This window comes from Desmodus rotundus, chromosome X (assembly GCF_022682495.2).
Source record: "Desmodus rotundus isolate HL8 chromosome X, HLdesRot8A.1, whole genome shotgun sequence".
Lineage (NCBI taxonomy): Eukaryota > Metazoa > Chordata > Mammalia > Chiroptera > Phyllostomidae > Desmodus > Desmodus rotundus.
In genome coordinates this window covers 25,875,997-25,891,376 of record NC_071400.1, presented here as the reverse complement: position 1 = coordinate 25,891,376, position 15,380 = coordinate 25,875,997, and the positions used below count along the sequence as shown (strand labels likewise).

The window sequence follows — 15,380 nt, the reverse complement described above, 5'->3', positions numbered from 1 at the left end:
AATTCCTTGAGATCTCCCTCTTTCTCTCCTTTTTCTTACCAGTATTGTTTCTCTGGAGAACCCTGACTAAATTCTCCTCTTCTCACCTAGCTGTTACATAGAATAAACACTGCTTGGTTAACTCATGACATGGAGGTGGAAGGTGGATCTGTGGCCAAAAACCCACGTGAACCATTTCAGTGCCAAATAAAATGCTCTCACAATGATTAATTCTTTAGGATTTCCCCCAGAACAAATTATCTTTATTGTAAAGGGTCATTAAGAACAGGCTATACCATAAAAGTCCTAGAGGAGAACATAGACAGGAAAATCTCACATATTCCATGCAGCAATATTTTCACCAATATGACCCCTAGAGCAAGGGACATAAAGGAAAGAATAAACAAATGGGATCTCATCAAAATAAAAAGCCTCTGCACAGCTAAAGAAAACATCAGCAAAATGAAAAGGGAACCAACCGTATGGGAAAATATATTTGCCAATCATACTTTGGACAAGGGTTTGATCTCCAAAATATATAGAGAATGCATACAACTCCACTCCAGGAAGACAAACAATTCAATTAAAAAATGGGCAAAGGACCTGAACAGACACATTCTCCAAGGAGGACAAGGAGAGGGCCCAGACACATATGAAAGGATGTTCAGAATCACTAGCCATCAGAGAGATGCAAATTTAGACAATGAGACACCACTTTACACCAGTCAGAATGGTCATCATAAACAAATCAACAAACAACAAGTGCTGGCGAGGATGTGGAGAAAAGGGAACCCTAGTGCACTGTTGGTGGGAATGCAGACTGGTGCAGCCACTGTGGAAAACAGATGGAATTTCCTCAGAAAACTAAAAATGGAACTGCCTTTTGACCTAGTAATTCCACTACTGAGATTATACCCTAAGAACCCTGAAACACCAATTCAAAAGAACCTATGCACCCCAATGTTCATAGTAGCACAATTTACAATAGCCAAGTGCTGGAAGCAACCTAAGTGACCATCAGTGAATGAATGGATCGAAAACCTGTGGTACATTTACACAATGGAATTCTATGCAGCAGAAAGAAAGAAGGAGCTCCTACCCTTCACAACAGCATGGATGGAACTGGAGAGCATTATGCCAAGTGAAATAAGCCAGGCGGTGAAATACAAATACCATATGATCTCACCTATAAGTGCAACCTCACCAAAAAAACAAACAAGCAAGCAAAATAGAACCAGAGCACTGGAATAAAGAACAAACTGACAGTAACCAGAGGGAAGTGGGGAGGGGGATAATGGGGGAAAGAAGGGGAAGGGCCCTCAAAGAACATGTATAAAGGACTCATGGACAAAGCCAAAGGGGGGTAGGATCGAGGGTGGGAGGTGGGGGTTAGTGGGGCAGAGAAAAGTGGTGGCATGAAAATGGAGACAACTGTACTTGAACAACAATAAAAAAAATTAAAAAAAGAGAACAGGCTATAAAGGAGGGGGGGGGAGAGGGAAAGGGGGAGAGAGAGAGAGAGAGAGAGAGAGAGAGATTGAGAGAGAGAGAGAGAATAAAAGCCCCAAAGGAGAAGACACATTACTTTGGAGGCTGTTGTCAATCCCGCATAGGTGAGACCAGCCCTATGGGTAGATGGGAGACTACTGAATCCTGTGCCAATGCTCACCTGTGTCTTGCGGCATCCTAAGTGAACAGACTGTGCCTTGAGGAGAATCGGAGGGAACCCTTTGTTCATCTTACAGCCTTCCCAACAAACTTCTTGAGCCCTTTAAGCCTTCTCAAGAATCATCTATTTGGTTTATCACTAGCTGAAGTATTTATAAACCATTTTCTTTCAACATTTTAACTGAGCTCCTGCTCTCTGAGTTGAAGGTTTTAAATCACAGAAGACAAGAGCTCGATTACTGGGTTCAACTTTTGGGCTCTACCCTTTTTAGCTGTGTTCATTTGGATACATTTTCTCATGTGCCAAATGGGGAGGGTGATAATAATGATTCCTGCCTCATACAGTGTTGTGAGGATGAAACACAATGACATTCATGTAAATGCCTGGCATACAATAGATACTCGTACATATATCTGCTTTTTCTTTATAATTGTCCTTTTCTCCTTTTCTGATTCTTTGGCCCCTCACAATCTGTATATCTATTCTTTTCTTCCTTTCCAGGGGCCCTGTAGTCCACTCCCATCTTTCCCCCTGGCTTTTATACATCATTTTGGTCTCACGATCTAGACATTTCCTGGTTCTCTAGGGAAAGTTGTCAATTAATTTGTGCAAATGGATGATAATGGAGGTAATTATTTCCATATGCCCCACAACATATTTGCATTTAACAGGGACTTTGAGAGAATCAATAGCTTAACCCAAAGAAGCGATCCCTTTGGCACAGTGGCAGACCAGTGGGATTGAGCATTGGAGACAGAGGGTCTTGCATGTCTCACAGCCACTTGCATATCACCCTCTGTCCTATTAGGTACCTAAAGGCTCATCTCAGCCTTTCTATGATCCTGTTGCCCTTAGGTCTAGCTTCCTTATGTTAGTGCTACTTCTGAAATGTACTTACTCAATCTGAGGTAGCAACAAGGGGAGACATATAAATGGAAAGTTTCATCACACTGTCATTTTATGTCTAAGAGATGACAATGGGACAGTCTGGTTGGCATTTGGGGCACATATTTTGAATGCTGACACCCTTTGTGGAGCCTGAGAGGAGAGTTATTGCCAGAGGGGACTCTACCTAGTGTCTGTCATCTACATAAACCTAGTTCTCACAGTGAGCTCAGGGAGGAGGGTCTTGAAATTTTAATTAAAACTAAAAACACAGAAAATGTCCCTTTTTAATGTTTTCTATAAACTGCAAACGAATTTTTAGACTTTTTAGACATTAAGCTTCTTTTACATTTTCTTGTGAATATCAAATAATTCGCTGAAATGTTTGCACACAAGCTAAAAAAAACCCGAGGGCCCATCAGTTCTTCATGAGAAGTCAAATGCCCCTGAGGGCATATCCTATTTAAAGAAATAATCCATTTCTTACTTTCTGGAACATGGTGGAACATGCTGGCAAGGGAGACCCCAGTTTTGTGTACTAGTTACTGCTGAGTGAGCTACTGAAATTTCCTCATTCAATCTGATTGGGAGAAAGGTCCATTTGAATTACTAATAAGCCGATTACGGAACATTTGAAAGGAAATATACTGATATATACATGTATAAGCAACATATATGTGTGAGTGTGTAGAGTGTGTGTGTGTGTATACATATATATATATATTTTTTCAGACTCTCTGTATCCAGACTAGTTCTGTTGTGCTTGTTATAATGAATAGATGGCTACTTAATAAGTAATATAATTTATATAAAAATCCATATGATTTACTAAAGTCTTAATAACTGTTTTACCATGTAGGTTAAAATTCTCTCTTATTATCTTCTTTAACTAATTATTTTTATAAGCATTTTATTGACAAGCAGTTGAAAAAATTAATTCAGCATAGCCCTAGTTGAACAATGAACAATTCTGAAGTGGTTAGGAATTGATCGTAGGTTCTTGAAATGAGATAGTTTCTCACATGGTGATAAAGCTCCGGGTCAACAGGTAGGTCTCTTTATATGAGTACTGAAACAGCTTATTACGAGTATGTCACTTTAAGGGTAGCCATCTGGAGATCAGGGCACCTCAAAGCCATTATTACAATGTTCCTGTGATTCATAAATAGGTGCTTTTAAGCTGGACACATTGGGCCTATTGATGCAACTATTCTGAACAAATATCTGTCTAAATGACAGCAACGAAAACTTCTTTGTGAGCAAGTGCTTCTCCAGGTGGAAAAGATTTTGCCTAGTGGTCTTGCTTTCCCACGTCTCAGAGAACCTTGAGAAGTCCTTAGAGAGCAGCAGCCTTGTGGCTGGTGCTGAAGGTGAAATCACTATGGTTAGACAGACACCAATGGAAACGGTTAGGCTGACCATGCTTATTAACCACTTACAGCCACTAGTAAAAGAGGCAGTCTAGGAAGGACACATTTTTCAAATATGTCAATGTTGCTGAACTGTGTACTTCTGAAAGAAACATTTTTGACACATTCATCTCTAGGGTACTTTTAGGCTATCACGGAAGAACAGTGTCAGTGTTCCAGGGCTTCCTCTTTGTTACCTGCATTGTTTCACTCAATGTTGAAGCTGGATTTATAAGTGGAATTACATGATGACTAGAAAACTTCCCATATGGCTTGAGAGTGTGAGTGCAGGATTAGAAGACAAATTTGGTTAGATTTAGGTGGGGAATACAGGAAATAAATATCACCAGTGACTTTTTGAGATACAGCTAGAAGATGGACTTATAAACATTATAGCCCCTGAGGCCCAGTTTTACTCACATCTAGAAGTCAGTACTTAGTCCCCTCAATCATCAGAAGCAATATTGACCTACCTTCCATCTTGGCGGCTGATGGTAAACCCATAATCACTGTGGTGCAAGAAACTAACATTCACCCCTACTAGTGGGGTTCCATCTATGGCCACCACTTGGCCTCGAATCACACAGGCGCGCCTGCAACACAAGACCAAAGACAAATATAAAAGCATGTTGAAACTAGATTCTAGAAGCCAAGTTGGAGAAACTTTGCAAAACACAGTCAAGTATAACGAAGCAAACAATTTCACCGACCAGTAGTAAGTACTAATAACATGTTAGGGAGGGTATGTGTATTTTCTTTACCTGTCAAAATTGGGATTATACTTGGTGTAGTTCTGTATCCTGATATTTTTTTAGTTAACAGTATGTTATTAACACTGTCTAATGTAACTAGAAGTTCCTTAATATAGCATTTTGTTATTAAATAGCCTCAAAATACTATTCTTTAATTTGTTTAAGCCATTCCCTATTTTCAGACATTTCATTGTTTCTTGATTTTTTTTTTCCTGCATTGAATTTCTTATTATTTCCTTGGGAGGCAGACTTAGCTGTGGGAAGGTATTTTTCTGTTATTAAAATTAAAATTAATTATATTACTTAATCCATAAATACACTGTGGAGATGACTGCAATCCCTGCAGACCGCCTCCCTCCAGCTCCTGCTCTTCAGCCCAGAAGTGATCAGCAGTATTATTTTGTTACGAGCATTTTCTATGCATTTACATGCATAGGTGTAAACATCGTTTAAGGCTCTTAGTACATATTGCCAAACTGCCTTTCTGCAATAACATTTTTTTTTTTAAAAAAAGCATACCTAGTTTGGTGAATTTTACAAGTTAAACTCAGCAAAAGACACATGGTCCCTGACTATAGTACACCATTTCTCTTGCCTAATCCAAGTAAAGTATTTCAGGAGGTTTCCCTTTAAACAGAGTTTCATCTTTACCAAAGAATGGGATTAAGTTAAACTAGTTCTTAAACCAGGGCTGTTTTCTCAGGGACACAGTTCACTATACTTTCAGCTCTAGCCTGGCTAAGAAGTGTAACAAATTTCAGGAGCTTGGCAGTGAGGGTCCAGGGGCAAATCCCAACAAAGATTTTTCACTACTCCTCAGTTACTGGGCAGTGGCAGGGGATGGGGGGGTAGTCTCTGGAGTCCAATCCTAGTGTTGGCAGCCCTGAGCTTTATGATGTGTATTTTTATAGCTGGAGCTGATAAGGTTGAGGAAGGCTAGGCAAAGTCAATGGTTTTTCCTAGGACATCAGTGCTGGTTTTCTCACTAAGTGGGATTCAGGGTATCCAGGGAAGCTAAATCTTGAATTAAAAAGGGGCCATGTTATTTAGGCAAACATGGCTTTCCAAACTAACCATGATAATTTCACCCTGGCATTAGACATTATTCGAACAGAATTAGCAATTCAAGGCCATGTATCTAAAGACTCATGGCCACAAAGATCATCTGAGTGAAAGAAAAAATATCTCTGAAAAAGCAAAAGACAGTTACTAGCCAAACCTTGTTTTATATGCTATAGCTAATAAACTTCACTACTAAATTCTACTGCAATCAGAGGAACTGGATATGTTATACTAATAGGATTTATCCTGCATTACCTAAGGCCTTCGCACAGCACAAACTACAAACCATTACTATCATGCAATGAAAGCATAAATGTTGCTCTCAGTGTTTTTGTATATTGACTTCACAGACCAACATTATTAGTTCTGATGTGGATCGGTGGCTTTCTTTCCAATGAGTTGGGCATTTTATGAATTCTTTAAGTCATGGTTCTGAATGGCAAGGAAATGGCATATCGCCACTTGCTTTGTCTTGTCTGATCCCCGCTGTGTCTTCTGGGAAGATTTTGAAATCCCATTTGTTTTAATAGAGAAGATGATTGAAAGTCACTCTGTTCTGGAGCTAATCCTGACAGATCTGATCCTAGGTTCTAGGTCCTAAGTAACAAGAAATGAAAATAAAAGGGTGACTCCAGTTTGACACAGTAACATTTTGAAGAACTTTACAAAGCAAAGTTTGGTAAGCTGGGTATAGATTAAGTATAAACAAGGTGAGAAAATCTCCTGCAAACCACACAAGGGTTGGAGGCAGAGGGACTGAGAAGAGCCTGTGTGTTAGTGAGGCCACACCATTTGAAAATCAGTTAAACATTGCTTCCTGAGCCCTAGGTGCTGATGGCCTTTTGGGGAGTGTGGTGGGAGGTAATTGCAAACTTGTCAAGACTCTACCAGGTAACCAGGTGGCCTTCGTAACAATAATGCCCACCTAGGTTGTCGCTGATTCCCTATTGCCAAGACAATTCTACATGCGCTCATTTTATTTGTTCACATTAATCTAGACATTGTGTGTTCCCACAGATGTACTGGGCTCAATTGTTTTTATTTTTATTTTGTCAAGCCTCGTTGGCATTATTTGTTCATATTTTATGATGGACACAGACCTGTCTCTTTTCTTTGCTGCTGCTCTTTCATTTTCTATACAGCTTATATTTATGAAGGACCAGGCTGGTGAGGGGAAGTCTCTTAAAAGTCATCATTATTCTGTGCATTTCTCTTGTGCTTTTCTTTTCCTTCATTCTGTATCTCATTCTGAGTAGACTTGTCTTTTGACCCTTCTGCTCTTTAGTATTCCTCCTATTTTATGAAGCACGCAGATTTGTGTGATAACAACACATCAACGTCATCGTTATTCCAGACATTGTCTACCTGTTCCTCTTCTCATTCATAAATAATGCTCAGACATGTCTTTTAACTCCCTTACTTTTTTGATTGCTCGTATATTATGATCCACACCAACTCACAACATATGATGAAGTCCCCCACAACTTATTATTCTACATTTATCAGCACTGGACTCTCTTTGTAATGTACTAGACTTTAAATGTTCTACGATTCCCTGTATCTTGCTGCATTCGCTCCCATTATTTACACCCTCCATGTCATCCATTTTTCACAAGAACAACTCTTAGCTCCTTTTATTCCTGGATTACTAGTACTACAACCCTTGACCAACATCAGTCATCCTGTACCCATGTAAACTGTTTAAATTTTGGGACAGTGTTAAAGAATTCCTTTTAAAGTTGCAGGGATCTTGATTGGCACTGCACAGGCAAACTCTCCATTTCAAAAAGGAAAGCTCGGCGTCCACTTGCTTCCCTGGGTTCCTCCCACCTCAGACGGCCCTTAGGGAACCTTCATCCATTCTTGGCAAGTATGGTGCATTGTGCCACTTGTTCACTCAGCTGCCAGTGAACTCCCAGCTTCTGAACTCCATTTTCTGCTTTATTTTTCCTGATCCACACAGCCACTAACATGTAGTTTCTGCCCCATCTGTACAATCTGTTGTGATTATGCTTCTTATATCCAAGGCAGCTTGTAGAGTTCATCTTTTTTTAATCTTTATTGTAGTTTCTTTTGCATCTCCCCACCTGCTGAAGTACTGAGATGTGTATGGGGGGGTCTGGTTTTGCTACTGAGTGCTACAATTCTGCTTTCTGTGCTTTTCATCATTCCCATTGTGGTACCTCCCTGTCACCTTTCCCAGAGTCTCCGGCTTCTTCAAATTGCCATCTACATGAGGCAGCCATACTTGGCCTGTCTTGGGGAAACATGTTGAGCTCTTGAAGTATTGCCACATCAAACTACCCTCAATACGAGTCTGAATCCTTCAAGGACTTGTGTGACTGTCTTTTGTGTTGATGTGTATATGTTCATGTACACTCAGTGGCAGTCCATCTTTGCCTGGGGAGTCTCTTTCTTCAATTCTGACACGGGTGAGATGCATTGCTTTCTTGAATCCTGAAAAACAAGAACCTCTCCCTGCTGCTGTGGATTATAGCATGAGAACTTGAACTTCGATGGACATGTCCAGTGTGACTTTAAAAACATGTATGGGGGGAAATCACCCTCCACAAGTGTCTCTTTTCCTATTCTCTGGAGAGTACAGGTTGCTGCCAAGCTGTCTACTTGCTCTCCCTATGCTAAAGCAGAAACCCTAAAGAAATTGCTTCTCCCTTTACCTAAATGCTAAATCCTCTTGGTGTTTGGAGCTTGGTCTGAAGAACAGGGCATCATGGGACATGGAAGGCAGAGTACAGTTTACTGAGAGCCTTATTTAACTAACAAGCAGCTTGTTACAGTTCTGATGCAAAAGGTCTAATTCATTCTGTATTTGCTATTTTCATGGCATAGTCAAATTATCCGCAGCCTTCAATAAACTCTTGGTTCCATTCTCCTCTTCCCTTATTTGTTGTCTTTTGTCTTCTGTGTCAAATTTCCAATATTCATTCAACACCTCAGGCAAAAACATTAACCTCAAGCACAAAAGTTGCTTTGAAAAACAAGGCTGAAAACTAAATTGCTGAAAGAAGATGTAATTTACTGCGTTGTGTTTCTGATTAAAATCTTTCTTAAGGAAATTAGGCTCGGGGCTGGGGAAGTTATAGCTATTTGCTTTTGTTGCTAGCGTGAGCATAAGCAACTATTGAAGGGTTACATTTAGATTCGAGGATTTGGCCAGCAGGGGATCCAGCATCAGGTGGGCAGGTTAGGTGGTTTTCTCCATAGAAATAAATGAAAGAAATCCTTTCCACAGGTGACAGCTCTCATCAACATAGCATTGAGAAGGACTGGGCTGGGAGAGGCCATGTGACTCCTCTGCTCACTTCGGAATCTTGCCCAGTAAATTCCTCTATGAGCTGGCATTTGGTTCAAGTCTCCAAGGAACAGAAACCTGTACATATGAGGTGTGGTTTGATGATTCTCCTGACATCTTCTCCTGCTGGCTTATTATAGCCAGAGTTATAGGTTGTGTCATTTGGTCTAAAGCACTGCAGCTTCTCAGGACCCTATTGGAATACAAATACTGGAGTGGTTGGGACCAAGTGCTTAAGATGCTCTTACTGCCACCCCCCCCCTCCCCCTGCCAAAATGCAATGAATAAAGAATCTTCTCTTTAGAGTGTGATTTTGGGACTGTGGTTTTGGTCCTCGGTCCTTTCTGGTCATTTTTCTCTTATATAGTCCACTGATTCTCAAACTTGCTCATGTACCAGATCACCTAGAGGCCTTGCTAAAACAGACTGCCCCTCTCCCTCCCAAGTTTCTCAATTTGACAACCACTGTTGTAGGGAAAGCAAGAACAGTATATAATCAGCCAATTAAAATGTATGAAGTGCCCTGGCTGGCATCATCCCGCAAAGTGAAAGGTCACCAGTTTGACTCCCAGTCAGGGCACATGCCTGGGTTGCAGGCCAGGTCCCCAGTTGGGGTGCCTGCATTAGGCAACCAATCGATGTTTCTCTCACACTTCGATGTTTGTCTCCCTCTCTTTCTACCTCCCTCCCCCCTCTCTAAAACAAATCAATAAAATCTTAAAAAAATAAAATGTATGATCTGAGGAGGGAGGCAGGGGGTGGTAAACCATACAAAGGCAGGCAAGTCACCAACTGATTCACAGTCTCACCAGTATGAAATCTGTGAGGAGTGACTTTTTAACTCTCCCATGAAAACCTCGTGGGAATGATTTGCAAAACTGTAGTTTGGGGACTCATGTTGAACTGTCGTGACAAAGTGGCAGTTGGACTACAGGATGAGCTGTAGGGCCTCTTCAACTCCGGTGATTATAAAGTGGAAAAATGTTTTATCCCGGTTTGTCCCAAATAAGTGACATTTTCTTCCCCACCCCTATTACTTTCAAGAGACAGTACTCATATCCGTTACTGCACTTAGCATAGTCAGTCTTGGGTAAGTTCCGTATCTGCCTGTCCTTATTTGATAGTCACTCTGTGGCAAGGACCGTGTGATTTGCCTCTTTGCATCCTCCCCAATGTCTGGCATACACAGCACATGCTCAAGAAAGCTTCGGAGGATTTCCAGTCAAATATTTTTATATGAAGTTGTGAGAGATTTGCAACCTATCCTCACAGCACTGCTTCAAGGGTTTCAGAGACTACTTTGAAGTTCCTGTGTGACAGATGCCTTGCAGTTCATTCATTAGACGCCAGCAAAATGGCTTGTGCATTAGGACTTTCTCATCATGAGAGTTTTGTTTGATAATTGACTACTTCAGGGAATTCGATAGCACCACTGTGACTGCGAGGAATGAATGGTCCTCTTCAAATGCTTAATTTATGAACAGTTACCCCGTTATTCCTTTATATATTACCGTATAATTACAATTTGGTATTTCATAATTTATATACATTTGAGGGTTCTAATATTCAGATATTTGGGGGGTTTCTAAACAACAGATGCTGGTTTTTTTGACATATGCTATCTAAGCTAGTACAGCACCATGAAAACATTTAATGTTATAGCATAAACCTGTTTTCATGTTCTCAAAATGCGAATGCAGTGAATGTTCATATACGAACCCAATAAAATCTCATTAGTTTTTACTTAAATAGAGCAGGCTGATTTAATCCTACTCTGTTGGTCACTAGCCCAAATAAATAATACCTACCAAATGGGTAACATTAAAAGCAGCTGGGAGCACTACCCATCAACATTCTAGGGCTCTAGGACAGGTGGTGCTATTGAAAATGCAGATAGCTTTTTAAGCAGAATTATTTTCCTCATGGCTAGTGATGTTTCAAGTAAAACAAAATGGGGGCACTCACCCTGAGGTAGGGTGGCTATTTTCCCATCTGCCCTGGTAATTGCTTGTCAAAAGTAGGCTTGCTTTGGATGCCTGAGATCCCCAAAGTAATGGGAAAAAGATCAAGTGTTTTGAAGCAATAAGAAAACTGACGACACAGTCACATTTTCAGGACTAAGTGCCAGTTTCCTTCATTTAGACACATGTTTATTTTTGTCCAGAATTTGAATCCTGAAATATTTGTCCTATAAGCCCTTGCAACTCTTAAATAGTCTCAAGTTTGTTTGTTTTTTTTTTTGTTTTTGCCTGTTTTACACATTACGCAAATGGTTTATCTTTGTAATCAGCCTTATGGGGATTTGGTACCCTCATTAACCTTTCCTTTCACTTCTCTGTGAGTCTGCCCTTCAAATAACGCAGTCATTAATATAGGGAAAGTCTGTCTTGTTGGCTGTAGCCTGACAACGGATGACTCTTCCCTTCACAGAGGAATAAAGCTGACCTAACTCTGTCCACACCGGTTCTAGCTCTGGCTTGCTAGTAACCAATGTTATGGCTTTTCCTAAGAAACGGAATTATTCTTGGTTTCATCTATTCCTTTTGGAAAGTGAAAATAATAGTTCTTCCTTATCCTATCCTCAATCACCTCACAAAGACACTGTAACGATAAAGTAACCCAATAAAACGGCTGCCTTTTGCCCTGGCTGGCTAGCTCAACTGGTTAGAGCATTGTTCCAATACACCAAGGTTGTGGGTTCAATCCTTGGTGAGGGCACATACAGGAATTAATCAATGGGTGCATGCATGGATGGATGGATGGATGGATGGAACAATAGATTGATGTTTCTTTCTCTTTCTCTCTCTCTCAAATCAAGAAATAAATTTAAAAAATAAAATTAAAAGGATTACCTTTAGAATTGACTTTTCAAATTATATTCAATGATGTATCCTGATATTTATTAAGTATATGTAATATATGTATATATTTGTATAAATATTTATTAAGTACATATGAGTCAGGTGCTATGCCAGGCAATTTCCTTATCTTATTTCATTTAATAATGATATAGTCCTGACTTGGTACAACTATTGGCCCTGTTTTAAAAATGAGGAAACTGATTCAGAGAGGTTAAAAAATTGTTCAAGACAACACAGCTAAGTAAGTGGTGGAGTGGTGGAAGGCTTTTGACCTGGACACTAATGGGCCTGAACTGTACACAGATATTTCTTAAGATGTAGAAAATGTGGCCACAAATGAAAAGGAAATGCTCGCCTACAAAGATGGTGCCATCCAGAGGACATCTTGTAGACATTTATCAACTGCTGAGCACTTTCTATGTGAAGGGTGTGTAGTGGAGATGAGCTACAACATATCATTCATTCTTTCTCCCTAAACATGCATTAATTTTGCCCTCCCTAGGGATACATTTATATGATAGACTCAGCTAGAGACACTGCAAGCAAACTATATGGCTAAGTAGTAGGTAATAAGGATTTGAGCCTTTCAAATTTCAATCCTAATTCTGCAGTAAGATGGATAAAATATTAGGAAGTACCTGTTCATGCGGAGATAAGTTGTAGATAGCTACTGGTATTACTAATCACAATTATTAAGCATCTGAGAACATCTGACTTTCCAAATATCACAAATAATCAAGTGAACAGCTTTTTAAAGAGGATTTGTGCCCTGATTTCTGTTTATTCTTCTTTGCTTAACACAGGTGGCAAACACAAGGCCTGCGGGCTGAATCCTGCCCTCCACCCTATTTTATCCCGCCCGTTTGTTTCTACCCTGCCGCAGAGCGAGGTCTCACTTAACTGTTAAGGAGTAGTTACATTGATACAGTCCTAAATTACATTCGGCCCTTTGAAGGCAACTGCGAGGCTGATGTGGCCTCTGGTGAAAATGAGTTTGACACCCCTGGCTTAAGAGCATCTGCAAAGAAGTGAAAGTCACACATTCTTTCTTTTTGGTACCTTTAGGTGTTGACTGCTGATTTCAGGAGCTAGTCAGCACTATAAATCTTGGAACCTTCAGCAATTTCTAAGTTTTTAAATGTGTCTTGAACATGTGTTTCCTGAACTACAGCATTAGAAAAAGCAGTTGTCTGAAAATCAGGAGATCCCGTCTTCACACACGTAACACCTTTCATATAAACGAGATCAAAGTGCTTTATTAGCAAGTACCAACCATCTCACTTAGGACAACAACTGCAGAAGCAAAAAGCAAAGGCAGTTGCTCAGGAAAAGCAACATGGGAAGACAAAGGAACCATGAATCACAAGGAACCATGGCTGAGCCAAGCCACACGCGGATTCCTTTCCCAAATGTGGGCAGGTCATGTGCAGCGCATCCCCTTAGCAAGAAAGGTGAACACAAGATAGAGTTGTGGATGCCGATGCCTTAGACAGAGCTTCCCCTGGTCCTTAGTTTATTCAATTTGTTCAGCAATTGTTGCAGTGTGTGTTTATTAGCTCCTTGTTGTGTACCTGCTATAACGTTTTCCATGTTCCTAGATGAAAAATACACAAAAATCTGCCACTAGCAAATAGACTTGGAGGTCCTTAAGCAAAATCACAAATAATTATGTTACAGGCCTTCTGGGAGTTATCTGTTCGTAGATGAAACTGGGAATTCCATGAATGCTTGCATACTATAAGAACATTGTGTTTCCTTATAACTATTCTAAAATAAAAGCTTTTCTTACCTCTTCATGTTCATCATTCCAAATCAGTAAGTGGTTTCTACGCATTTGACCTCTTTTAGGTTTGACACTAATTGATCAAGCTCTCTTATTTTGTTTCTTTTCATGACTAACAGTTTAGGGTTGTTGCTGATTTCTCTTTTAAGAGGCTACTCAGTTTGTCTGAAGTATTCAAATTTTCTCAATGCAGTCCTGGAAGACAGGCACCCCATTCATTTACCAGTAAAATCTAGCATAGTAACCAGTATGCAGTAATTCCTTGAAAGGTTTGTCTTACCTTCCATTTCACACAATGCCGTGGAGTCTTAACTCAGTGGGCGCCTAAAAGTTACTGCAAGACTGTGAATTCTGTGACAACGTATTGTGTAAGGGTCCAGGTGGTATTGTGTAAGGGTCCAGGTGGCAGTCATCCTGAGATCATTAATATAAGGATGAATGCTATGAGGTCTCTGCTCCAGTGTCACCTCCCAGAGAGGCTTCCCTGAACCACTCTGTCTAAAATGGTGACTTTTTGTCCCTAACTGTTCTTTAACTCACTTGACAGTACTACCTGGCATTTCCCTTTTTCATTATTGCCAGTCTTTCTCACTAGACTATGGGGAAGCCACCCTGTCGGCTGTAGCCCAGAGCCTAGGGCAGTGCCGATCACTGAATGACTAAATGAACCAAGTAAACACTGGAATGTTCATCAATCTGCAGAGTGAAATGATTAATCTTTCCCAATGTGCGTTATCCTGAAAGAAACTGTTAGATCTATCATTAGAAATGACGCCAGAACATCGTTAATAGGAATTTTTTCATTGTGGTAGATGGGAATTTTTAAAATGATTGTTTTTCCCTTGAATTCATCTGTTTAATAAAAACCTTTTACACTATAGAAAAAATATTTATAGCCCCAAATGTCAAAGGGTGAAACTTCTTGCAAACAGTTATGCTCCTCACTGTCCAAATAAGCTTTGTATTTTTCTCGCAAGTCACTAATAGTCTCCTGTGTGTGTCAATTTTAGTACTGCTTCTTGCTCACCTGAGTCAATTGGTTCCATCTCTGAGTTTCTGCTGAAAACCTCCAGGTCAGTCTCACTTCTCTAATTGTTCAATGATGTTGCCTCATTTGCTAGAATATGTCTTGTCTTACAGCCGTTTAGGTTACCTGTTTGCCCTCATCAGAGCAGTTGAACTTGAGACCCCTTAGTTGATGAACTCCAACCTCCCTTAGAAACCTGATGTCCCATAATCCACAGAATTTATTGCCATTTGCAATTAATTTAATCATTTATATATTTACTTGATGATTTGACTCCATCTGCCATTAGATGTAAGGGGAGTTTGGTGAATAAGGGGACCCTATTTCTTTTGATTACCACCATCTGCCCAGTTCGTAGCACAGAATGGGTAGTCAAGAAATATTTGCTGAATAAAGGAGTGAATACATACCCTGATACTTTTATTAAAAATGACTTGATATCAGGATATTATGTTATATTAGGAATAGCAGAGGACTTTGGTATCTCTTCCAGAGTCAAAGGCCACTGTTACTCTGGAAATACTAACATTTGAATAAAATACATATTTAAAAAAAACAGTAATTAGTATCTGTCAAGTATGGTTATTCTTAAGTCCTCATCTGCACTCAATAGCAGCAGCTTCTGTGGCAATAACCATCT

At 40.0% G+C, this 15,380-nt stretch overlaps 1 protein-coding gene across 1 annotated transcript in view; it reads right to left on the bottom strand.

Annotated features, from left to right (window-relative positions):
- TENM1 (teneurin transmembrane protein 1) overlaps positions 1-15,380 on the bottom strand; it is an 854,561-nt gene that overhangs the window by 146,618 nt on the left and 692,563 nt on the right. The window contains exon 20 of the mRNA XM_053917142.1: positions 4,416-4,535. Coding sequence (XP_053773117.1) covers positions 4,416-4,535 — 120 coding nt within the window. The remainder of the gene's footprint in view (positions 1-4,415; positions 4,536-15,380) is intronic.